This window comes from Artibeus jamaicensis, unplaced genomic scaffold, assembly GCF_021234435.1.
Source record: "Artibeus jamaicensis isolate MK-2021 breed Jamaican fruit bat unplaced genomic scaffold, CSHL_Jam_final contig_387, whole genome shotgun sequence".
In the NCBI taxonomy this organism is placed as follows: Eukaryota; Metazoa; Chordata; class Mammalia; order Chiroptera; family Phyllostomidae; genus Artibeus; species Artibeus jamaicensis.
Genome location: NW_026521812.1, coordinates 38486003 through 38513347, shown reverse-complemented (window position 1 = coordinate 38513347; position 27345 = coordinate 38486003). Strand labels below are relative to the sequence as shown.

At 39.7% G+C, this 27345-nt stretch overlaps 1 protein-coding gene across 4 annotated transcripts; it reads right to left on the bottom strand.

Annotated features, from left to right (window-relative positions):
• Nucleotides 1-120: 120 nt before the first annotated feature.
• UBE2J1 (ubiquitin conjugating enzyme E2 J1) lies at nt 121-26969 on the bottom strand. Of its 4 annotated transcripts, XM_053664752.1 has the most exons (9): nt 26776-26965; nt 26063-26174; nt 17508-17581; nt 16157-16288; nt 13647-13731; nt 13259-13364; nt 9821-9950; nt 8231-8350; nt 121-2971 (listed from the first exon to the last, which is right to left on the bottom strand). In XM_053664752.1, the coding sequence occupies exons 3-9, from the start codon at nt 17565-17567 to the stop codon at nt 2693-2695; spliced, it is 912 nt and encodes a 303-aa protein (XP_053520727.1). In that variant the 5' UTR covers nt 17568-17581; nt 26063-26174; nt 26776-26965; the 3' UTR covers nt 121-2692. The 4 variants fall into 4 exon arrangements, with proteins under 4 accessions (XP_053520727.1, XP_036987102.2, XP_036987104.2 ...); XM_037131207.2 differs by lacking the exon at nt 26063-26174; XM_037131209.2 differs by lacking the exons at nt 8231-8350; nt 26063-26174 and having other exon boundaries at nt 26776-26969.
• Nucleotides 26970-27345: the final 376 nt, after the last annotated feature.

Below are 27345 nucleotides of genomic sequence, written 5' to 3'. Positions count from 1 at the left end.
TCAAAACACCAGAAAGTTTATTCATAGCTAAAAGTAACAAAAAAGATTTCTTATTCTCCTGAAATGGAGATTTTGTATTTCTACATTCAAAAAAAGAAAATAATTTTTTTAAGTTTAAAAAAAAATATTTGTTGAGAATTTTGATGAAATTCATTTATTTCAGTAGAATAAAAACAATAAGCAGCATGAAAGTGTAAAGCGTTACATAAAAGCCCCACAACACATAAAACTGGAAAGGTTTCATTTGCTTGAACACTTACCAGGTGAAACAGACATTATATACCTTTTCAAGCATGCTATTTTAACTACCTGGGTAGGTAGGCAGGCACTATGTTGGCCAAAGAAAGAGTCACTGAGCTACCTTAATCTGAGGCCTGGGGAAAGAATGAGTCCTAAGTCTTTACCTGCCAAATCACACCTCCAGTTTTGACCATATGCTGTAAATAGTGGGTTAAAAGGGGCTTTAAAAAATAATAGTTTTATGAAGAGGCCCATCAGGTGGGGTTTGAGTATGAATGGCTCCGAAGGTCAATTTTGCTCAGGAACTCCACAATGGGGTGCAGACGGACCACTTCAGGATTTTTAAGTAATATGTTAGAGCTGAAAGGGAAGCAGTATTAAAGATGCCACTTTCAAATATGTGCATCGGATGTGGAAAAATAAACCCCAACATAAACAAGGAAGTGGCCTGTCAGGTGACAAGTGAGGGAAGAGAAGCTAACCAGATAGAAGAGGTCCCGCACAATGCAACACCTTCTCGGCTTAGTCGACTTGGAAGTGAAAGTACATCCCATGGAAACACGCAACAAGATCACGCAGATCCAGAGGCCAGCTCAGGTGTGACTGAGAGGAAGTGGAGGGGGACCATTCCTAGCACAAGGTCCATCTCCACGTGCGCTGAGAGCACGGGGATTTCCTTCTCCATAGTAATACTGCCTGGCCTTCCAGGGTCAGTGGCCCTGGTTTGGAGACCAGTGATGACTGAACCAATATTTAGTATCTTGTGTTGTAAACCAAGACTTCAGAATGCATTTCCTCATGGCAATAAAGTTATAAAATGGTAACTTATTGTTTTCCTGACATATGAGGTCTTCATCAAGTCCTTGGGCTTTTTAGACTTTACCAACTACAGCTGTAGATACAACAGAAACAATCTGTAAACACTTTTAAAATGTTCATTTATTAAAATTGAAAACAATGACGTATTATACCATAGCATACAGTATGCTGTTCTTTTAGACACAAAAGAAAGTGGCTCTGGGCTCGGGAACTGCGTCTGGCGGCCACCAGCGCCCAAGTCCCCTGCAGGAGTGCATACCGCACATGCCTTTAAATTGCTTTACGTCTAGCTTGTCCATAATGTCAGTTAGTTAAACACATAAGGACTTTATGGATACCATCTCCCAAATTACTCGATACATTATGGACCAACTTTTATGGACTGGTCTAGAGCCTAAAAACCATTTACAATGATGTGTAAAAAAATTAACTTACCAATGTACTTTGACAGCATAACCTATTTGGAAGCTGGGGACTACCTGTGTTTATATAAAAATTAAGTCTGCACTTACAACACTCAAAGAGTGCCTCCCATGTTGCCAGTAAACATGCTGAAGGCAATGTTTTTCTGTGATTATATGTTCTCACTCAGCATTATGATGGTAAAATTATCTACCAGAGGATATGGGGCTAGCTTGCACTATATTATATACTGATTTTGCACTGAAAATTATTTCTAGGGCTTTGATTAGGTGGGCAATTCCAAGTAAATTTTTTTCTAATTTCTATCATTGTTGTTTGGGCCCTGAGCTTTTCTATTAATATGGTTCGTGAAACAGTTCAACATGACGCATATTTCAGAATAATTAAATTTATGGTGATTACAAAGGTAGGCATATATACATCTCAAAAGATATACAATTCAAAGCAGACCATTCAAATCTTAAGATACTCCCACTTAACTTCTGGGCTAAAATTAAGTGATTTCTGGCTTGGACCCTTCCTTCCTTAAAACACAGATGTATGGAGGATTGCTTTCTTTTTCAATCTGATGTGCTCACTGGGGAGAATGGGAAAAGTACATCAAAGTGGTTACAAAGCATTATTCCCTCTTCAAGTAATATCCAATAACAAAGACGTAACTGCATTTCCTCATAAATGTTTGACATAGTAACTTCCATTGAAAAATGTTCAGGACATAAAGTTTGTCACAGAATGGGTGATCCCAATATGAATGACCTTGTAAGTAAGCTATTGGAGGGGTTTTACTCTGCCCTTTCAGCTCTCATCCCTCAATCATTCTGCGTAAGTAGAAACAGAGTACTCAACGAATGACACTGAGTAACTACTAATACTCGATGGAACTTCAAACACTATCTTTTATCCAAAAATTTCAAAGGGCTATACAGAAAACTATCACAAATTTACATAAAAAGAAGCTGAGATAAGAGAAATAACAAATTATTTCCCTATAAAGCAGGTCATATAGTGAGACAAAGGACTTGACTTCTAGTCCCTTAAACTGAGCAGGACACAGTCTGAATGTCTAGCTACATTTATATTGAATTTATAAGGATCAAAAAAGGAATGAAAGGTAATACAAAATAATTTTTGTAAACAATTCTTAGATTATACCCAATGCAGAATGTTTAATGAAGCAGTTGAGTCACAGCTCTTAAGACAGAAACCAGTATTATAACTCAAAGTCAAATACGTACTCATTGGCCAGATATATTCGTCGGAATATAAGAGCTGCCAATGCCAAGGTCAAGATGACAATCAACACGGCAGATCCACCATGATCAGTGTGGTTGTCTCTAGGCTGCTGGCCCTGGATTACGTCCGGTGAAGCAGACGGCCTCCTCTGACTCTGCTGCTGGGCCCTGCGCTGTCGAGGACTCATGGAGGTACTCTTAGCGACAGGTTGGACAGGCTGTTGAAGAGATGCTTCTGAGGGGTTCTGGACTTCATACTAGAAAATTTTAAGAAATTTTGTTTGAAACTGGCAAAGCAAACTTATACATATACCTATTATCTATTCAAAAGTACAACGAACCTCAGAGCACTAAATACAACTGAGGGCAAAACTACCACAAACTACCTCATTGTTCAGACTAAGAATAGCTCACCCTTCTGAGTAAGACAGCAACACAACCTACTCTGAGCACTCACCAGATGGAGGAGGAGTTTACCAGAAATAAGAAAGACAAGGACTTACTCTGTTTTGCCCATATTCTCCATAGAGGGCTTTCTACTCTCCCTCAGCTGCGACTCCAACAAAATCTGCTGGGCCTCTGGGGCCCTCCCTTCTTCAGGAGAGTTGAGAAGCATTAGATTTCTCCTTTCTACTTGAAAATTTGCCATCCTACATGGCAAAAAAGGGCAACTCTCAACAGTGTGCCTCTCATGAACATTTCTTATTACGTCAACATGCTTTTGCCAGCGATCAAAGGCAGAAGAAATAACTTCATACGTTCTGCCCAGCAACACTGTTGTAAAAATTTGATGATTAGATGGTGGTTTTCAAACTAGACTTATCCTTCCTCACAATTCTCATCAACTGCACTGAACGCAAGTCTAGACGAACCCTTCAGTACGTGTTTGAACTGTTACTTTATGTGATGTCGAGAGCTCCTTGGGCGTGTCCTGAGAAAAATGTGGAGGTGGCTGCGGGAGACCCGAGGTGCCCCCACAAAGCACTGGATGTCAACTGCTCTCTGCCCTTCAGTGATGCTCCTTCAAAGCACAACCACAATGTGGTGACAAGTGAGTCAAAATCTTAATTACTGTTTAGAGACAACAATGCTCTCTACTAGGAATTCTACTTTATTTATATAGATACCTTAACTCTACCTGTAATAACCCAGTGGCCTTTAATTCTTTTATTGAAAATAAGTTTATACTGATTGTATTAATGCAATACACATTCTTTCAAGTAAAAAAAGAATGTACGTTTTATTCAGAATAACTTTACTGAGCAAATATAAAACATTTTAAATACATTCCATTAGAGAGAAAAATGTAGTATTTGGAAGAAAAAAAGAATTCAATAATATAATTCAAATAGTTTTTTAGAAAGATAATAGGATGGGCTTTGGGCTGCCAACAGCTATAACCATCAGGAAAAAACTGCTCATCTCATTTACCTGCAGAAGAAATAACATTTCAAATCTGACATTCATCTCAGCATTAAAAAGCTTAAATAATCCATACTTCTTAAAACTATGCTTTGGGAGCACTCAACTGTAGTGACCAATAACACAGCAGAAGAAATAAACTGCTGACTTTGAGTTAAAAATATGTTAGTGCTGGTACTGAATTAGAGTTGCATGAACTTAGACTTCCATACTCCAGGACTCCCAGGAGCAAGCTGCTTGCCAAAGAGAGCGCATGCACAAAGCTGCAGTGTTTTATGAAGTGTTACACTGACACAGGCGTCATATAGTGACTTAATAAACACTCACCGAGTTGAACTGAGTTACAGCAGCCAATAAAACATTCACTTTGAACTATCCCATTCTTTCAATTGCTCAACCAAGCTAAAACTATCTGAGAGAGCAAAAGTACTCAAGGCTGATAAAGGGAGATGGGTTCTTAAGGAAAATTTTTAAAAATATGAGGTCCTATCAATCCAGAAATCAGCACAAGAGACTGATTCAGAGTAAAGCTTGTGTTTTGTACATGCTATTTTTCCCACTAGTTTGAGGGGAGAACATTACCCCACCCGCACACCTGACTAAAACAGGGAGTCTTATCATTACTAGGCTGCCTTTGCCGCTTCATACATGTGACCCGAAAAATTCATTCAACCTCGGGCTCAGCTTCCACATTTGTACAATGAGGCTAATATCTAGTTCAGTATTGTGAGATTAAACAGGATGATATAAAGTGCTTAGGATACACAATTGCTTATTAAATGCTAGTTATTATTAATATTATTACTTTAACCATAACTAAGTTACAAAAAAAAGTCATGAGTTTACTAAGACAGCTTTTTGGACCTTTATTAGTGTGATTAATTATAGTTAGAACAACAATCCCTTAAAACATAGAGATTAAAACAATCCCTAAAAATCATTGAGATAAATGGATTGAGCACCGGCCTGTGAGCCAAAGGGTCACGGTTTGATTCCCAGTCAGGGCACATGCCTGGGTTGCAGGCCAGGTCCCCAGTGCGGGGCCTTCGAGAGGCAGCCACGCACTGATGTTTCTCTCCCTCTCTCCTTCCCTTACCCTCTAAAAATAAATAAATAAATAATCTTTTAAAAAAATCATTGAGATGATATTTTAGTATAATACATGTACTTAATGAAAATATTTATATAGAGATATTGCTTTAATTAGTTTCCATATTTCTGGTGTCTTTTGGATAATATATTACTGACTAAAACCAAGTGCTTGCAGTATCATAAAATTCTAAAATTTCTCCTATTTAAAATAATCACATCAAAGGAAAACTCTAACAACCCAAGTTTATGCAATGATCCTGAGAAACTTAGTTTATTTGGAGTTGAAGGACTAATTGGACATTTTTATAGTTCATATTGAACTGCCAAATGGAGAATCAAGTTGGTTTTAGCATTTTCGAAATGCTTTAAGCTTGCTGGTAGGCCCTGACTGGTGTAATTCAGTGCTTTGGGCATCGTTATGCAAACCAAAAGGTCACCAGTTTGATTCCTGGTCAGGGCACATGCCTGGTTTGTGGGCCAGGTCCTTGGAGGCACATAAGAGGCAGCTGATTGATGCTTCTCTCTCTCTCTCTTTCTCCCTCCCTTTACCTCTGTCTAAAAATAAATAAATAAAATATTTTAAAAAAAATATTAGTGGTAGGACTTCTAAATCTTTGTTGTTTTCCTACACTTGTCTAAAGGCATGTCACAGAGAAAAGACTTAAGTCGTTAATAGTTTCCATTTCCTTAACTAAGGTAAAACATTTCTTGGAAGGAGGACAAATGTGACATATTATTTAATTAAATTTAACTATTTTTTAAAATCACAGTCATAGATAAATTACACATAAATTTTTCTATAATAATCTGAAATAATCATCATCTGTGAGGGAGTTTTGTATTTACTTTTTAATACAAAATGGAACGGCTTATGCACAACATCCCTAGGAAAAGGAAAAAAAAGTCTGACAGGCTGGAGAACATAAACCTAGTCAGTATTTTTCCCATTTCTACATAGACTGAAAATCTGCATCACAAGCAACAGATGGCCTAATGCTGTTATCTGCTGTATTTAGACTTTTGGCAATCTCTCGCCCCTCCGTGCTAAAATGGCAGCTTATCTGGGACTCGATGCCTGACATCTCCGTGATCTTCCACTGCACCGGCATGCAAAGCAGCCGCCTTCTCCAAAACCAGGTCTCAGTGACCTCCACAGTGATCAGATTACAGACTTACACTGAGGTTGCATGTAAATGTAATTAAAAGCTTAACTCATAATTGTAGACAACTTATTGTTTGCCAGTGTTTTAACCAGAATTGGCACAATATCTATGAAATAAGTCTAACTTTTATGTATTTTAAAAGTCAAAATGAAAAATCCTACTATAATAGCAACACTATTGCCTATGCTATCTAATTTACCTAAAATATCTTGATTTCTTTACCTGTACTACTTTTTTTTTTATAAAAGTGCTAATCCTAAGATTCATTCATTCAATCAACAAATACATACTGACCACCTACTACATACAAGACACTACACCAGGCACTGGGGACACAACCCTGATCCTAAAGGAACTTACATTCTGGGAAGTGAGACAGACAATAATTAATTATAAAATAAACTGCATTTGGAGTAAGTGTAACTGGAATATGCAACAGGGAAACTTGACACAGACTTGACACTGAAAATAAACTAAAGACAGATCTAAACACATCACAAATATTAGGAGACTGTCCTTATAGGAGAAAAAGAAATGACCACTTTCCTCTGTAATAGGACGTTTTTATTTCTAAAAAAACTATTTATAAAATAAAAAGCAATTCAAATTTTAAAGGTGAAAACTTAAAACATACCCTGACTAAAATGAATTCATTATGTTCCTCTGCAATGCATAAATTTACACGTAGATCATGTAAAAGCAATTTAACACTCAGCATACACTCCCTTCTTGTACCGCCACCTGCAGTCCTCAAGTACTTCCTTCGGAGCACCCCTCGCCTGCCCTCTCCGATCCACTTCTCAGCCATCCTCACTCTCTGAATGTCAGAGAGCCACTCAACCCCATTTAGCCCCATTTCACAGTAAGTTATTCCTGAGTAAAGGGTAAGCCTGTATTTGCCCAGCTTCCATTCCGATTTTCCTGACCCTTTAAAACCTCTGTAAATTGGGGTGAGGGGGAGAATTTGGTTAGTCTGCCAAACAACCTGTTACCAAAAAAAAAAAACCCCAAAAAACAGTTCATCTCTCATATAAAGTCAGTGTTTTCCCCCATAATCTTAATTATTTAGCAGTAATTCAGTCACATTTTCTTATCAGTCTCTCTCATGGCCTGGCCACCTCCCCCCAGTAATTAGACAATAGATGGATCAGGGCACAGTGAGCAACAGCCGCAGCATTCATTCAACCTCTCATTCAATAACTGCTCATTGGACACTTAAGCATGCACAAGGCAGCACTGTCCAGCAGAACTCTGTGCGATTACGGTAATGTTCGTGATCTGTGCTGTTCAATGTCGTAGCTGTTAGCCACACGTGGCTATGAATTACCCCAAATGAGGCCAGTGTGACTGAGAAACTGAATTTTTAATTGAATTCAGAATAATTTAAATATAAATTCAGACAGTCACATTGGCTAGTAGCTACTATACTGGACAGAGCAGGTCTAAGGCAAATCTTTTTCTCCAGTCCTCTATTAAGTCTCATGCAGCTTAACAGACCTGCCAAAGACAGACTGTCTTTTTAGAAAGTGGTTAATGTATGTATATTTTATTCTAACTGTAGCACTATATTGAGGCTAACTTTTCTCAGAAATACACAGAAAATTCCAAAGGGACGAAAGGAGCTAAAAATTATTTAGTCTAGCCCCATTTAACAATAAAAAAAAAAACCAGAAAGTATGAATAACTTTCTCAAGAAAATATAGTAATTCATGAGAGGGAGAGTTGGGCTAAACTCCAACTGGTAGGAAAACCAGATATTTCCTCTAGGGATCTCCTCCTACTATGGCAAATAATGGTAATGACATAGATACTCGTCCACGTGAAAGACAAGAACCATACCGATGTACTGGCTGCAGCACCCTGGAATGTTGTAGGTACACTGTCTTGTAAATCATTTAGTGAAAAAGGGTGGTTTAAATCTGACTCAGCAATAGTCTTTCCAGATGAATTGACTTCTGCCTATAAAAAAGATAAGACCCAAGAGCAGTGTCACAAGAAGAAACATACAGAATAACCCCAAACCTACTACATTCCCTTTCTTAGATTTACTGTAATTGCTGCTTTAACATGAACATCAATCAGTTACATGTTGAGCGCTCACGTGTCCAACACTGTGTGAGGTATTACAGGAAGGTACACGGACAACCCGTTCTCAAGGAGACGTTACTCAGCTAGGGACAAAACTAACACCCATGGCTCACAATCTACAATTTCAAAAATCTCTGAAATCTAAAGTTTTTGTAATTTTCAGGCAAAGTCTGACATGTGAGGCTATTAACAGTCTTTATTCTACATTAGTGCAGATATCCCCAAGTTTGCTGATGAAATATTAGTGAATGGGATTCTGGAGAACTGCCCCAGATCCCATAGTGAGTATTAATACACAGTGTGCATTTGACATTTTCTAAAATCTGAAATTCTGAGTATAAAACATATCAGGCCTTAAGATTTTCAGAAAAGCAATTTTATATATAACAGGAATCTTCAGAAGGAAGAAAATAACCAACATTTATTAAGCACCTCCTCTTTCAAAGGAAAAATTTCTCCCAGGAACTGGACCTTGGAAGGACAGACAGGATAGAGAGAGGCAGAAAAGCAGGAGGAGATACCATGTTGCTTAATATGGGCTCACATTTTTTTATGAACCTAATTAAATTATAGAAGTATTTATACGTTTGGGTAAAATATATGCAAGGAAAAAAGGACTTAAGGGAGATATGCCAAAATAATAACAGTAGTTGTTTCTTGACGCTGGGATTATATGACTGTTATTTTCTTACTGCTTATCTATATTTTCTATAATAATAGCTAAAGCTTATTAAGCACCAGGGACAGTTCTAAATACAATACACGTCAGTATTAACTCTCTTAATCCTCGTAAGAATCCCATAAGTAATGTTATTATTTACAGGTGAGAAAAAGGCACGAGGTGCTTAAGTAATATGTCTGATGTCCTACTTCTAATAAAAAGCAAAGCTGGGATTTGATCCCTGGCATTGTATACCAGAGTCCAAGCTTTAAACCACTATGCCATATAATGCCTTTGTGAATGTATATTATTAGTTTTGTAATTAAAAAACTATTTGTAAAAACCTTATTGCAATAGGACAATATTATTTTACTTTTGAAAGAAAATAAAAGGGCTTCAGCCCTGGCTGTTTTGGCTGAGTGGATTGAGTGCTGCTGGCCTGCGAACCAAAGGGTCGTGGATTCAATTCCCAGTCAGGGCACAAGCCTGGATTGCAGGCCAGGTCCCCAGTAGGGGGTGCATGAAAGGCAAACACACACTGATGTTTCTCACCCTCTCTTTCTCCATCCTTTCTCCCCTCTAAAAATAAATTTAAAAAAAATTAAATCTTTCAATAAATAACTAACTAAATAAATAAATAGGGGCTTCGCAATTTGAATCTATTTATCAGTTTGGACTACCTTAAAACTGATTTGTCTAGCCAATTCCTTGGCTTCTTGGTCGGCCTTGCTTGAATCGCTTCCAGATTTTAAAGGCAACAGGACATCCTTCATGGTGCAGCCACATCCATCACAACAGAAATCTTGGGATCTGGTAGAAAGTAATTTTTTTTAATGAGAACAAATCAAATACATGAATATTAATGCAATACGCTCAAATAATGAATGTTTTAAATTTAAAAAAGAACACTAGATAAGTCCATATCACATTTATCTACATGTAAATTAGGCAATTATAGTTCTGAGACACATATACAAGTTATGTTGGCACAAAAAAATTTATGTCAATTATATCTCAGTATTTTTAAAAATCTAACTTTAGCCCTGGCTGGTGTGGCTCAGCTGGCTTGGCATCTTCCTGCAAAACAAAAGGTCACTTGCCTGGGTCGCAGGCCCAGTCTCCAGTTGGGGACCTGTTTCTCTCTCACACCACTCTTTCTCTCCCTCTCTTTCTCCCTCCCTCCCCTTCTTTCTAAAAATAAATAATTAAAATCTTTCTTAAAAATCTAACACTAAAATTTGATAAATCCTAAAAAAAAACAAACAAACCAAAACCCTGGCTGGTGTGGATCAATAGACTGAGTGCCAGCCTGCAGTCAGGGCACACGCCCGGGGCAGGTCCCCAGCTGGGGGCCTGTAAGAGCCAACCAGTAGATCTCTCTCTTGCACACTGATGTTTCTCTTCCTTTCTCCCTCCCTTTCACTCTCTCCAAAAATAAATAAATAAAATCTTCAAACTAAAAACAAAGCACAGGAGACATTATTTAAAAAAAAAATTTGGTCTAAGACTTCATTATTTTCCCAATATACTATGTAAAGAAAAATCAGCTTTAGATTTACATGACAAAAGATATACCACACTTTGCTGTGTCTAATGTGCTCCCATGTATAATGCACACCCATGTTTTTAGTCCAAACTTTCAGGAAAAAAATCTTTCTTTTTAATTTTTTAATTCAAATTTTTATTTATATTTAGAAATAAAACCAATTATTATATTCTAAGGTATTACTTTGCATACAGATGTCATTACTGCCTTCTAGAGTTATACTTTTTAACACATAGGCATAAATACAATAATTAAAAGCATTTATATAATGCATATCCTTACTTTAACCTCAAAAATTTGGGCAAAAAAGGTGTGCATTATACAAGACAAAATACAGTAAACCGTCTAATTACACTGTCCTTGAGATCACATATAACAAGCCTATGTTAAGTCTGTGAAAAGTACACTAGAAAACTCAATTTTTTTCTAATAAAAAATATGTAAACAGTAAGGAAGTCAACTAAAAATAGAATTTACAGATATTTCCAGGGGGAAAACAAGTCACAAATCCCAACAGCAGTACAAATCTAAATGGCAGTAAAACCTGAAATACAGAAGAACTCATGGAAAAATCCTGATTCTGAAATTTATCACTGATTACATTAAGGAGACACTCAAGGTATCTACTTAATAGATATAACAGGTTAGCAAGATAACCTGTTAACTAGACTCTCCTCAGATTTATTTGTTTTTCTGTGCTTTCATTTTCCCCCTGTGTTCCAGAGACAGCCGACAAGTGTCCCACAGCTCACAGAGCTCGCTGAGGGTCTGTGCGACTGGAAGCAAACACACGATATGTAAAAACATGTACTGTCACACTGCCGAACTTCCTCTTGAAAATTATTTTATTGTGCATCTAGTCCAACATAATAAAAGCCTTAGGTCTTGAAGAACATGCTACTTAAATTTATGAAGTAGCTTCATATAAACAAAATATATGTCAAAGTAGTATTAATTTAGTATTTATTAATTTTTTTGTTTCATCAGAAGCAGCATCATTATTCAAAGCCTTGTGAGAATCAGTTTTACCAAATTATCTGCCTTAAAATGTTAGTCAGATGAAACTTAAAGGAGAATGTTTATTTTGAGTATATTAGTTTATCCACAAAAATAGTAGCTTACCATGGTTAAATGCAAAATGAAGTTTTTATTTTTTTTAAGATTTTATCTATGTGTTTTTAGAAATGTCAATCTGTGGTTGCCCCTCTTATGTCCCCTACTGAGGACCTGGCCTACGATCCTGGCATGTGCCCTGACTGGGAATCGAACCAGCAACCCTTTGGTTTGCAGGCTGGTGATCAAGCTACACCAGCCAGGGCCAAAATCAGGTTTTTAAAAAGCCTCTAATGCAAACTAGAATATACACATTGACAAGTCTAGAATAAAAACCAATTTTTTTCTTTTTACCTTATATACAAAAATAACTGGATAAAATATCAAAACAGAAAGCCAACAGAGAAACGCAAGTAAAACAAATGCCATGTATTCAAAGTACATGTGTTATAATTTGTGAACAGTACTTGTAAGTAAGGTATATCCAAGAACTTGGGAATAGGTTTAAAAAAAAATGACTGAGGAAACCAGAGGGTCTACCAAATATTCCAGACACTAAAATCTCCTTGATTTAACAAACACCTGGGAAGGGCCTATTCGGGACTGTGCCAGAGGAAGAGAAGCTACAGAGGTGGGCAAAAGTAGGCTTAGTTGTTCAGATGGAAAATAATAACATAAGAATAAACTGTTTCCTGTACTCACAGCTGTGAACCTACTTTTGTCCCCCCTGTAATTTAATTCATAGGATATGTGTGAAGAGTGTGGTAGGCAGCAGAATCCAGAACGGGACAGTGATCAAAACTGAGAATTAGTTTCAGCACTACTCCAAGGAGAACACTCTAAATCTAATGACTAACCTGGGTTATAAGGACAGAATGCCCCTGAAAGAAACTGAGAAGGTACTACCACTAGGAAACCACAGCTCAATGAAATCTCCTTCTCTTTATTCCAGATCATTCACTGAGCACTTGCTGTGAGCCAGACACTATAGATACAAAGGTAGATGAGTGGATTCCCTCCCCGACCTCAAGTTTTTAATCTTGTGGAAAGCTACATTAACGATGGCTCTAGTTCTTTTCCACCCGTAATACTGTCCACGTGGAGACAAGTGACCTGTACTATTTTCTAGAAGATACCTCCCACTGTAGTATTTTTTTAAATTGATTTTAGAGAGAGGGGGAGGGGAGGCAGGGAGAGAGACAGAGGGAAACAAACATCAATTTGTCGCTCCACTCTATGCATTCATGGGTTGATTCCTGGATGTATCCTCACCAGGGATCGAACCTACAACGTTGGCCTATCAGGGCAACACTCTAACTAACTGAGCTACCTGGCCAGGGTCCCACTGTAGTTTGATATTATCAATTAATTTCTAAAACCAGATAGCAGGAAATAAATTCTTTGGACTCTGTTCAACCCTGAAGTAAACTGGTACAACTGAATTTCTAAAATAGCAAAACTAAGCAGCCATTTTCCAGAATAATATTTAGGTCTTAAAAGAAGAAAATGCAAAACTTACTTTTTGGCAAGTGCTCTTCGTTCCTCAGGTGTGTAATCTAGAGAACCTATGGCTCCCTCTCCTTTTGTTGGCATAAACCCAATGATGGCTAATAACGCTGTTCTTACTGAAACAGAAAGCAAACATCAATCTGAAGTGCTTTGTAAAGGGAACTGGGCTTACTCTGGGCGGAGAGAAGGAGACTCGGGCTTTCACTGAAGAGGTGCAGGTAGGACAGCTGCAGTGAAATGGGGGCCAAAATCCAGACACGGGAAAGTATCTTTCCTATTCATTCAATAGTATTAAATGATTTATCAAAAACAGTTTCAAGCTCAAGAAGGTATTATACTTTATCATTATGAACTGACTAAAGTTGTGCAAGATATATTCACTTTAAATTAGTACTCACTACTCCATGAAGGCTGCCAAGTTTCAGGATGATGTCCTGAGATGCTCAAACAGATTTTCTTGCCTACTTCAAATCGTCCATTAGCCTTAGGAATAAATAAGGCATTTAAAAGTTATAGATGTGCTTCATGTTTTACATTTATTAGTGTAAACATATTTTATATATAAATAATGTTTAAGATAATTTTAAAAGAATGTAATCTTTAAGGGGATACAGATTTTTGTCCTCTTAATAGAACTGCACAAATATTTGGATTCTGAATGAATAATACAAGCTGTTTTTACAAGTTGAAGCACCTTTTGGAAATTGGATTATATAGTTGAAATCTAAATTATTGGTATATAGAGATGTTCTGACGACCTCCTCTGTGCCTACTATGGTACGAGGCTCTGTGAAGAGTCTAAAAAAAGATTAGGGTAAAACCTAAGGACATCATACCACCTAACTAGATAACGGCGAGGAAGGCTCCGAGGGCAGGAGTGATTTTCAGAAGGATGGTATAATTTTATAAGAAAGGAATACTATGGAGGAAGAGCAGAGATAATGATTTCAGCTTTGGATGCGAATCTATTTTCATAGTAGAAGAGCTATTGATGACGTCCAGCCACAGGAGAAATACAAACATGGTGATACCAGAAGATATACAAATTTTATACCTGACTTCCCAGAGGTAACCACTGGAGCCATTTCACAGAAATAAGAAAAAACATCTGCAATCTAAACTTGCAGAATACCACATTTAGGGGAAGAAGCAAAGAACAGGCACGAAGTCAGAATATGTGCCTGGCATGCACAGAGAGTTTGATTTATTTTCTGCTGTACCTATAGGGTGAATGATGCGTATTTAACAAATATTTGTTGAATAAAGGTCAGAAAAGAGAGGAAAATTTTCAAAAGTGAGGAAGCAAGCCAGAAAGAACAAACAATGAAAACCAGGAGGAAAGGTTGGTTCTCAGCCACTGTGCCAAGTATGACCATTCCGTTGGTTAACTCCTGAAATATTTCTGTACTTGTTGGTGAACGGCTGCTGCTCCAACCACCCTCCCAATCTCCCCACGCATCAGCCCCTCTCCCTCGGCCACTCGCTCTCCCCACGACCTTGCAAAGAAAAGTGGCTCCTGACACAGCAGGGCCTGTCCAGGACCCTGCTCCAGCCCTGCTGCCCACACTAATGATTGTAAATGTCAATTAAGATTTGCTAGGCAGCTTCTGTATGAAAGGAACTTTATAAAGTGTGATTACATCTACCATGCACGACCTTTTGACAGAAGAAAAAAATAAATTTCAAAGAAATTATGTAACCTGCCTGTGGTGTAACAGAAATAGCACTGGTCAGAAGCCAGGTCTACTGGCTCCAAAACTAATGCTTTTCCCATCACACTAAATGTAGGAAAAAGCAGCATTAACTTGGCACTTGTTAATGAACACCTTCTGTCTCACTATTTGCTACCCCGTGAAGTGTCAGATGTTTAATTTAGATGGAACAGGATAAAAACTGAAAAAGGCAGTGGATTTTCAAACTAATCTTCGAGATTAGTGTAGTGAGAATGTGTGGAAACCAGACCATAGCAGGCTACACTAGAGTAAATATGCCTTGAAGCTTTCAAAGATAAAAACAAGACAATAACATCAAGTGGTAAGCAGAGATAAAGAAAGGTTTTCATGTTTGTTTTTGCTTTATTCAAGATTGGGGAGACTTGTAAATAAAAGGAAATGAGGGAAGGAAAGCTTAACAATTAGGAGAGGAATTTATTGCCCTGGCTGGTGTGGCTCAGTGGATTGAGCACTGGCCTGCAAACCAAAGGGTAGCCAGTTTCATTCCCAGTCAGGGCACAAACTTGGCTTGTGGGCCAGGTCCCCAGTTGGGGGTGTACTAGAAGCAACCACACACTGATGTTTCTCTCTCTTTCTCCCTCCCTTCCCCTCTCTCTAAAAATAAATAAATGAAATCTTTAAAATAAAAAAGAGAGGAATTTACTGATGGCAAACATCCCAGGAAAGAGAAGAGAAAACTGGATTAATATTTTTCCTTCACATGAAGATAAAATATGTGAATGTAGATAGAAATCCTAAGGTATAAATAGTAATAATATAGCAAACATTTATTGAGGACTCTGCGTCACTTCTTCTAAGAGCTACACATAAAAATGAGGAAACTAAGGAACAGAGTGTAAGAAAAGTGAGAGGTTAAAGAAGATGATGTGATTACAAGGTTCAATATCTTTAACCACCCTTTCTTTACTGAGCACCCCCAATGTGCCAGGCATTGCCTAGCCCTTTGCACACATTGATTCATTGGATTCTAATAACCATACTATACTAATTATACATTAATTAGCATCAATAATTCCTATAAATTTTTTGGTGGGGAAAAAATTTATAGTACCAAGGCCTGACTCTCAAAAGCAAAATAATAATAATGTGCCACTTTATTTCTTATGTAAGTGAGTACATTGACCGTGTTTTGAAGCCACCGTGAAGACTCCCACCAAAAAGCCAGGAACCCTTACCGTCAGAAGAATAATGCTCGGTGGTTTCATGGGGTACTCTGGTGGGAGTACTATTCGTCCATGATAAACTCCTCCATCAAAATCAGAATCTGGCGGCCCTCTCACTGTGAAGTGCCATTCAAATAGGTTATCCTGAACAAAAACCAATGACCGACAAGGAAACAGTAACATTAAAAGTTGGATTGGTTTTATGAATGACTATTAGAAACATAATTGGGTAAGAAAAGGTGCTTTATACTATTGTTAGAACAGTTTCTAATGCACAAAATGTCTCAAGTATAAAAACTATAAATAAAAGCTCTTCAATCTAGCTTTCATGTCCAATAAGCACTAGATCTTTTCTAAAAAATGCACTTAAAAATGTCTGAACCTTGTTATATATTCAGAAATAAGATTAAAAATTTCATTAAGCTAAAAATTAGTCCTTCAATTCTAATTAGTAATAATTATTATACAGTTAATCCTTGAATAATGTGGGTTTGAATTGCACGGGTCCACTTATATTTGAATAATTTCCAATAAATATATATATTACCATAAATATATTTTCCTTATGATTTCCTTCATACCATTTCTTTTATCTAGCTTATTTTATTGTAAGAATATAGTACCTAACACACAGAACATGAAAAATATGTGTTAATTGACTGTCTATACTATCAGTAAGGCTTCCAGTCAACAGTAGGCTACATTAGTAAAGTTTGGGGGGAGCCAAGTTATACATGAATTTTCAACTGTGTAGGATTTGGGGACCCAACCCCTGTATTGTTCAAGGGCCAACTGTATAATCAAATAATTAATTGAAATGTGGATTATTTTAACAGCCTTTAAAAATTCTCCCTCACAGACACCTATGACCTTATTTGTGAGTGGCCAGTGATATTAATACATATGCTAGGAACATCCTCTTACAGTTACAGTTTGCAAAATACTTGTGCATACATTATCACATTTTATTTGGAAACCAGACTGAGCACTTGTAAATACCCTCCTTTCACAGGGGAGAAGACTGAAGAGAGAGAAAGCCCAGGCTACTGCAGAGATCCCTCAAGGAGCTGGGTCTTCCAGACAGAATAGAAGTACCGGGTTCTCTCCACTTCCCTCTCTGCTTCATTTTCAAGACCTAAAACCAATGTAGCCTGAGACCCATTTTATAGAGACCAGAAATCAGCTTCTTCTAAAATGTCTGATTCTGAATGGCTAATGAAATCCTCAGGAAATACTGGGAGTAAAATGTATTAATAAACACATCAAACACATCTGCAGTGACTCAAAGCAATGAAAAAACAATTTTAAGGAATTTGTGTAAAACATGAAAATCCATATGTAGAAGATGGACACACAAACTAACCTCTAAAGGCTGCGCATGGTAATGATCTGTTGGATCTTTCAGTTCTGCTGCTTCTTTCATTAAACGTTTAACAGCTAAAATAAAATTCATAAGATAGAGACATTTAAAATATACTTTACCAAGTCACTAGCACAAATTTACAAAGCTAATGAAAAAGTTTCTACTTTAACAAAACATGTATAGAGTATAGAGTACTGATTCAACTGAGTGAAGGTTTAATTATGGAATAATAGTAATTGGAGGGGGAGAGGAAATGGTAGCTAGAAATGAGAAGAGTTATATATTAAATTAAAATATAGGTAAGTCTTATAAAGATGCCATTTTTAAAAGATTTATTTATTCATTTATTTTTAGAGAAAGGGGAAGGGAGGGAGAAATAGAGGGAGAAAATCATCAATGTGTGGTTGCCTCTTGCACACCTCCTACTGGGGACCTGGCCCAAAGCCCAGGCAGGTGCCCTGACTAGGAATTGAACCAGCAACCCTTTGGTTCGCAGCCAGCACTCAATCCACTGAGCTACACCAGCCAGGGCATAAAGACACTATTTCTATTTAATAAGTTCTTATATATACTTCCTACGTGGTAGCACTCAAACATCAACTCATACAATCCTCAAAACAAAGCTATGAGATTTTAAAAATCCCTATTTTCCAGACAAAAAAAAATTTGTCCAAGGTCTCACACAAATAAATTATAGAGTTGAAATTCTAACACAGACAATACAACTCTATCATGTCAAAACGTCTATATTAACAAAAATGTGCCCTTTGGAACTCACACTAATAAACTGTAAATCCCCCTATATTTTCAACCTCTTGGGACTTCCCACTCAGTATCTTGCATTAACTTAGTGGGACTGTCTCAGGAAGTCGTGCAACTCCATAACCCTAATTAATTTCCTTTTTTAAAACAGAAATTTTTCAAGATTTGATTTATTTATTTTCAAAGAGAGGGGAAGGGAGAAAGAAAGAGAGCAACATTGATGTGTGAGAGACACATGATTGGTTGCCTCTCGCACACCCCCCGCTGGGGACCCAGCCTGCAACCCAGGCATGTGCCCTGACTGGGAATCCAACCTGAGACCTTTCTGTTCGCAGGCTGGCACTCAATCCACTGAGCCACACCAGCCAGGGCTGATTTCCTTTTTGAAATGATTCTTCAGCTTAATTAAAACCTTTGATCCACTGACCCTACAACTTCCTCAACCCCACCTGTCCTTATACTCACTTCCCTCTTTATCTACACTCTTGGCCTTAGGGTCTCCTCTTCCAAACTCCCCTAATAAAATTCAATTCCAGCTGACCCAACCCAACCATCTTTTTTCTTGGTGTCTATACCCAAACAGCTGAGCACGACTGAAGGGGGTAAGAGTCACACAGGCAGGCACACTGATGCCATTACAGAGTTATTAGCAACACCCTCCACTGGAACACAATGCCACCCTAAGTTCCTCTATTTCCCTAGTAAGCCCACTGGCCCACTCTTGCCAACTAGCACCCTAAGGCTGTTTCACACCTGTTTACTTATTTATCTCTCTTCTCTCTTACCTTTCAGTTAATGGCACAGCTTTTTACCTCCATGATAAATCACTGTATCTATGCCCTCTTTTCATCCCTACTGGCTCTCAAATGCCAATCCTTTGATTGCAGCCCCTCCCACCTGAAGCTTCAGGTGCTAAAAAATGTCAGGATACTGGTGTAGGACAGCAAACCCATAAAAAAGACAGGTACCCGAGGCTCCGGGAAACTCTGCTTGAAAACCAACTGATGTTGGTGCTCCAGGGGGAGGCATGCACCAGGGGGGCACCTGAGTTCACAACAGACATTAGAGAAAGGAGGTCAGGTACCGACGTCGGAAAGAAAGACAACAGGAATTAAGCAGGTGGGTATGAACAGGCAGAGGAAACAAGAAAAGTAAAATGTGCGGAAGCATAGGCAGGAAGTTATCAGGGGAGGTTAACTAAGAAGCAACTCCCACACTATATCACAATTCGGCATGTATCAATCAGGACTCTTGCACAAAATTCCATTTTAATCAAGGGTTCCTAAGGCAAAAAAAAAAAAGAAGTTCTTAAGTCATTATCCCATTCCATAATTAATATTCTTTTCCACCTCCTGCTCTAAACTAGGCCCCTGTAGGCAGAGACTTTTGTTCACTTGATCATCAAATACTTATTACTGAGCTTACACTAGATGCTATATCTACAACCAAAATAAAAGTTTCTGTTATCAAGCTTATAAACTTGAGGAGGAGGAGGGCGTGAACACAAAAGAGCATGATAAATGCTGTATTAGAAACATGTGTTATATAGACTATATATGTTCTATAGTATAGAATATCCTTCCAGCAAGTTCTAGACCCTCCACTTCTCTCTGTGCCAGACCTTTACTCCTACTGGTTCCTCAGCGCGCAGTGCCGTTCCCACCCCTCCCCCACCGCATCATCTAGACTGGCTCCCAGCAAATCCTCAAGTAACTTCCTCAGGAAAGTGTCCCCGACACCTTTCCTTGTCCATCCTCAGAGGAGTGACTGAAGAGTCCCATCTGGACAGATACAAACCCCGAGGAGCTCTGGGAGGGGAGTGGAGACCAGGAATGCTCTCCCAGTCGCTCTAATGCTCAGCCAGGTTTGGAAGCCACTGCCCTGGACACTAGGTTAGGTGTCCTTACTATAAGCCCCCATAACGCTGTGTCTATCTTATATAAAAAGTTCATTCCTCTTCTAATTACTTAACACCTGCTAAACAACCTACTTCACTGCAGTCTCTTCAAGGCTTAGCACACAGTCAGCACTCAACTATTAATTGTATTAACTTCTATTATCTCCCCCCAACAAATCTCTCCAAGGATCTCATTAAAGGCAATGTTTTTCAAACTTATTTGACAATAAGATAAAATCCATGATTCAAAGAAAAGCTTAATGAGAACCTCAGTATGTAGAACAGGTAACAGAAAGCTGTTTTGGCTGAAGCCAGGACAAGGAAGGGCCTTCAAGCTATTTACATTCTCTCCGCCTGTTCTATCGAAGGGGCCCACAGAACAAAGATTGAAAACCCCTAGTTTGGAGCCTATAAAAACATTGTTGTTTTAAATCAATAATATTAGATATAGATATAACCCTGGCTAGTGTGGCTCAGTGGATTGAGCGCCAGCCTGAGAACTGAAAGGTCAAGGGTTCAATTCCCCGTCAGGGCACATGCCGGGGTTGTGGGCCAGGTCCCCAGTCGGAGCATGTGAGAGGCAGCCAACTGGACATCGATGTTTCTCTCCCTCTCTTTCTCCCTCCCTTGCCCTCCAAAAATACATTTAAAAATATTTTTAAAAAATAACATTATATATAAGTAAAATTATGGACACTATTATGAAGTTAATAAGTGTGGCAGCTGTCAACAATCAGAGATGCCAAGGGGATTGTTTTTCCTGCATTCTTCATCAGCTAGCTGAATAATGCTCACACTGAAGAGGTCAGATTTTATGTCGCTCCAAATTCTTATCACATTTTCTCTGCCTCTTCTTCACTTAGCTCAGTTCAGTTGGAGAGAAGAAAGTAAACACCCAATAGTGCCTGGACATTATGAAAGATATATGAAAAGATAAGAAATGCTACAAGAATGCATTTAAAGGAAGAATCCTTCATTTAAAAATTTAAACATGGTCCTGGCTGGTGTAGCTCAGTGAATTGAGTGTGGGCCTACAAATCAAAGGATCGAAGTTCAATTCCCAGTCAGGGCACATGCCTGGGTTGCAGGCCAGTTCCCAGTAAGAGGACACATGAGAGGCAACCATACATTGGTATTTCTCTCCCTCTCTCCTTCTCTTCCCCACTAAAGATAAATAAATAAAATCTTTTAAAAAATTTTTAAATGTTGATTTTATTAGCTCATAGGCCACACAGGCATGTACCATGTGAGAGCTAAAGTCACATAGCCAAATAGAAGGTAAGACCAGTCTAGTGTCTACATAACTTGCTTTCTGTGAAATAACATATAGTATGAATGCCTTAGTGAAAAAGAACGTGTATACTCTGGAACTAGAGCTGCATTAAAATACTGGCTCTGGTTTCTTAGGCCTGAATTCTTGAACAAGACATTTAATCTTATTGTGCCTCAATGTTTACATCTGTCCAATGAGAGTCAATAATTTTTTCACATAATTCTCCTTTCCTTTTCACCCCTCCCTCTTCCCCAGACCACAAGTTATTCAGGTCAGAAATGAACTGGGATACAAGGCCTTCTCAGTAATTATTTCAAAATCATGCCTTGGGCACATGTAGTTGGCCACATGGCGTGGCTCCCTTGGGTCCCTGGCTCCCAAGGAAAAATATTGATGCCATGGAATAGTCAAGATTCAAAGTCCTTACTGGCAACTAGGGCTAATGCGCAGTCTGCCACTCTTGATACTCTGCCTCTTGCTACCACATGACTAGAGAGAAAACTTCCCCCATCAGCTCCTCTCTTATCTCTTTGCAAGGTTATTCACTGGAATTCTCCGTCACGGTGAGATAAGATGTTCCTGGGCAGGGAAAATCGGTGGAGAACACCTATGTGCCTGTTCTGGTATTCGTTTTCACGGTGGACACATGATCACTCTAGATCCGAGCTCTAGGCTCCGCCGGCCTAGGCACTAGTGTTCTGCACATATCCAGGCTAGGTTACTGGGTTAATTTTTGGGTTTGGAGACAAAGCTACAGCTGATAGGATATTATTTATTTATTTTCTTTTATTAATTCTAGAGAGAGGGGAAGGAAGAAAGAGAGGGAGAGAATCATTGCCGTAAGAGAGACAACACTGAGCAGTTGCCTCTCGCACGCCCCCAACTGGGGATGCAACCCAGGCATGTGCCCTGATTAGGAATAGAACCAGTGACCTTTTGTTTGTGAGACAATGCCTAACCAACTAAGCCACACCAGCCAAGGAATGAGGGATCCTTTGCAGGTCACTCTCATGCATCTATTTCTTTCAGAAAGCAGCTATGTTGATACCATCAATCTCCAAAGCATGGGTAAAACACAAAAGAGGCAGGTGTACTGAGGATGTGAACACAAAGTCACGCTCCCCAACTGCCTCTTCCTGTTCCCACATGAAGGCAAGTGTTTAAGGACTAATGTTTCTGCCCAGAAATACTTGCAAAGGTATCCATTCAATAAACAATTAAAGAATAAATGTCTGACCCTGGCTGGTGTGGCTCAGTGGATTGAGCATCAGCCTATGAACCCAAAGGTCCCAGGTTTGATTCCTAGTCAGGGCGTATGCCTGGGTTGCGGGCCAGGTCCCCCGCTGGGGGTGTGTGAGAGGCAACAGATCAGTGTATCTGTCACACATCCGATGTTTCTCTCACTCTCTTCCTCCTTCCCTTCCCCTCTCTCTACAAGTAATTAAATAAAATCTTTTTTTAAAAAAAGAAAGAATGAACATCTGAGCAATGGATATAGAATGACCCAAACCGGCTTCTTGCCTTCTAAAAGCTCACAGCAAGACATGAAAACAATCACTACACAAACAATGACCAAGAGTAAACAAATATAGAGACTACCTTAGTCTGCCTACAGGAGTTGGACAACACTGAACCTCAAAGAAGCCTGAAGAATTAATAGGAATTTCAAATGAATTAAAGGGAAGACATTCCAAGCAGCGGCTCCAACAAGGACAAAGGGTGAGAAGAGCTGTTCCATCTGGGGACACTCAGGCAAAATAGATGGACAGTGAAAATTCGACAGAGCACAGGAGTGCTACAAGATAAGGCTGGTGAGAAAAGCAAAGATCAAATCAGCAGCAGCCCCATAGGCCAAGCAAAACAATTGACTTTGAACTTTATCCACAGCTATCAGAAAGCTATTGAAAATTTCTCAATTTGGAAACTGATCTAATCATGTTTTACAGTATTTTGCCATAAATAACATGTACTCTTTTGCCCAAATTTTTGAGGGAAAATAAGAACATGTATTATATGTGGTCAGTACTAATTCTATATCTATATAAATGTTTTTAATTCTTTTAAAAATTTCCTATACTTTGTATCTGTTCTTGTGTTTTGTAATTATTTGTTACATAAAATTTCTTGTACGATATGTTCAAAAAGAAATGCTAAATTCCTTTATAATACAAAAATCAAGTATCTAAATATAAATAAATAAATAAATAATTGAATTTAAAAATTAAAATGAAAGTTTTTTTCTGAAAGTGTGGGCCAAAAGCTGTGGGTGTTCATTATACATGGGAATGCATTATACATGGTACAATACAGTATTTCATTTTGTTTTAATTTATCTGGTGGCACAGTGTCTGGTGAGATATGTCTGCCTGGTCTATCGGCACCCATGCTCAAATGCATGTGCATGTGTGAGATAATTTTAGGGTGAAGGATGGAGTAAAGGAGTAGATCATGAGATCAAAGACGACTCCCATGGGTGCTTGGGTGCTGTCAACCCCTAGCAAAAACTATTAAGGAGAGATGCAAGTTTGTGGGGGGAGAGAACACTAATAATGTTGGTATTTACATCTTGTAGATATTTTTTCGGTTTATGGGAAATCTGAGTGAAGTTATTAAATCACCATTAAGTTCTGTGTATCTACAGTCTAGGAGAAGGATCTGCATTATACATTAAAGCTTGAGAATGATTAGTATGAAGGTAAAGTTGACATCAAGGGCAAGTGGACAGGATAGATAACTCGGAGGTTTTGGATGGAGAAGGTGGGTACCTTTGTACCAATCTCTGATATATATGCCAATCACCTGCCGAACATGCCTATCAGCCCCTTCTGAGGGAAGCTGCCACAGGAGGTTCTTTATACTCAATACAAAGTAAGGAGGTCTCCTTACTTTGTACTGAGACCCTACTACCTTAGGCAGAGCAGACCCAAAAAAGAATCAGGGAACATGACCCAGAGGCAACTATTGATAGGCTAGTCACAGAGCTTATGAGGTGGTCCCACATAGAGCTGTGCCCACAACCACAAGTCCATTGCAGAAAAATCATAAAGAAATATGTTCTCCCACCTACAAAATGAACAAACATGCTATCTACATGCTAGCACACTGGCCCTTAACCTGTACTGTCTTAACTTAATTGTCCCATTTATACTTCTAAATGAAATAGAGAGAAAAAGGATTATATCTCTTACATCATGCAGTGTTTTTAACAACTTCCTCTCATATACAGTACTCTAAAAATATCATAGGACTGAGAATAAAACAAAGGAAGGAAGTACTTTCAACTATACCTCCTAGCAGTTTCAGCCAGTCCCATACCTCATTTAATTCACCTTCTCCATGAACCTCAAAGGAAAAAAAAAATTTTTAAGTCCGTTTGGGCCCTGGTTGGAGCAGCTGAGTGGTTTGAGCGCTGGGACTGCAAAGCAAAGGGTCATCAGTTTGATTCCCAGTCAGGACACATGCCTAGGTTGCAGATCAGGTCCCTAGTGGGGCCAGGTGAGAGGCAACCACACAGTGATGTTTCTCTCCCTCTCTCCCTCCCTTCCCCTCTCTCTAAAAATAAATAAATAAAGTCTTTTAAAATAAGACATTCGATTTAGAACAGTAACATCACCGTTGAGGAAATGCAACCAAAAAGAGGAAGCAATTTATTACACAGCTAGAAACATGTTGGCCAAAGCTCAGAGTGCTGGCAAAAGGTCATACATATGTTACTTCAAAAATACACAAATTTCTGGAGAATGTTAAATGCTTGTATGTTAATCTTAGGTATGATAATCTATAAAATTGAGTGATCTCTTCTGATAACAACCTCCATTCCAAATCATACTCATATTTTCACTATTTCTGGGCATTTCACTAAGTACCTCAGGTGTCCTACAGAACTTGGTAACATGTGAACAAGGAGTCACCCACCATACATTTTTACCCCAGTTTTATATAAATCTACTACAATCTGAAAAATTTAAGCATCTAAACTTAAGCTTTCCTTTCCCTCTTTCTCTTTGATCTGCCCCCTGCCCTGCCTCCCCCCCCACCCCCGGCTCCGCCCTGACATTCTTAAGAGATGGGTTGGAGGAGGGAAATCATGACCCCACCGAAACTGAATTGTATAAATTATTTCTTGGAGAGCTCACAGCCTTCACTAGATTTTTAAAGGAATCTATGCCCCGCCCCCAAATGGTATGACTCTTCTACATACTTGGTCACCTAAGAACATTTCTTAGCCTGACAACACTGAAGTTAACAGAGCTCTGTTTAATCAATATCCTCGGACTTTTCTGGACCCTTTGCATAATCTTAAGTAGAATGGTTGCAGGTCAGTTCCTGGCCTGGGCACATGCCTACGCTGAGGGTTCAATCCCAGCCTAGGTGGATACAGGAGGCAACAGATCAAATCAAAGATTCACAGTGTCAACTGTTTCCATAAGAATGTTAACACTGCTGACTGCTACTGAGAAGCTGCTTCTTTGGAAGAAGAAATAAAATAAGAAGCAGTAAGTGCTGGTCAAACTGATATGTTAGGACTATCATTTAGAGCTGAACTGTGGAGTTTCTCCCTCCTGACAAATTTACAGTACAGATAGAATAAATATCATTTATAATGATTCATTTCAAGCTTGCCTTAATCTAAGAGAGCTGAGTGCTTTCCTTACATCTTCATAATGCACCGGAGAAGACTTTGAGACTGGGATTGTTTGGGCTACTTCTATAAATTAGGCAGGGCCATTAAAAACTGGAAAAGAAGTCTATGAATAGATACGAATCATGGTAGTATGGCAAAAAAAAAATCATGGTTAGCACTAAAGTACACGGCTCAAAACTAGTTTTCTTAATTAGCTCTTTGACTAACCAGTTAAGTACTGAACATTTCCTTTGTAATTCTATTAGGCCCATATGCTGCAAATAGTATATTTAAACTAAATCCTCACATGCGAGTGAGTCAAACAGTTAAAAGTCCGGCGGCAGCGATGGAGAAGAGGACTGTTCGGGAAGCAGTCCAGCAAGGGGCTGTTACTGTTAGACTCGGGCATCATCTTTACACCTGTTCTTAGGGATGAGTTCATAACCCAGCTCCTCCAGACGCAGAAGAGGGGAGGGCGAGCCCGGGTGCCGCGGGGCGCTGGCAGTCCCCACCTCCGGCAGCCGGTGCGCACCCGGCCGTCCTGCCGTACGGCCTGCACCACTCTGGCGGCCGGCGGTCTCGCGTACGGCTCCGCGTCCGGACGGCGCCGCGAGTGGCGGAGGACGCGAGGGGACTGCAGTGCCAGCCCGGCAGTCCTGGTTCACTCTGGTCCATCCTGCCAGCGCTGCCCACCGACCCCAGCCCTGCTCACCCGGACTCTTCAGGTTGTAGCGGGTCTCCATGGCTGGTCGCTGGCCGGGCTCCGGCCTCCACTCCGCGCCGCGGGCGCCCGGGTCTCAGCGCGGCTCGGGCCGACCGGGCCAGACCCAGGGAGCTTCCGCAGACACCGCCCCGCCACGGGCAGAAGTGCGGGCGGGATGCCGAGAGCGGGCGAGACGCTGGCTCCGCGATGGCACCGCCTCCTCCGCTGTCCCCGCCTCCCTGTGGGCCGGGCGGGCGCCGGCGCCGGCCGGGGCGTCGCTGTGGCAGGCGCCCTGGCTGGAGGTCAGCCTCCCCGATTGGCCGCGGGCCCAACCCCGCCGGGCCGCCCGGCCTGCGTCACCCGCCCGCGGCCGCGTTTTGTGAAGTTACCCTGACGTGGCAGTCGCTTCGTGGGCCGTCAGCTACTCTGCTGCTGCCGCCTGCCCCACGAAACCTTCTCCGGTGTGTGCAGGGGTGGGTGGCGCCCTAGTCTTCCTGTTGCCCCGGCTCCCCGGAGGCCTGTCTTCCGCGGGGCCCTTCCCGGGACTCCTGGCGCTAGCGGCTGCTTGCGGGAGACCGT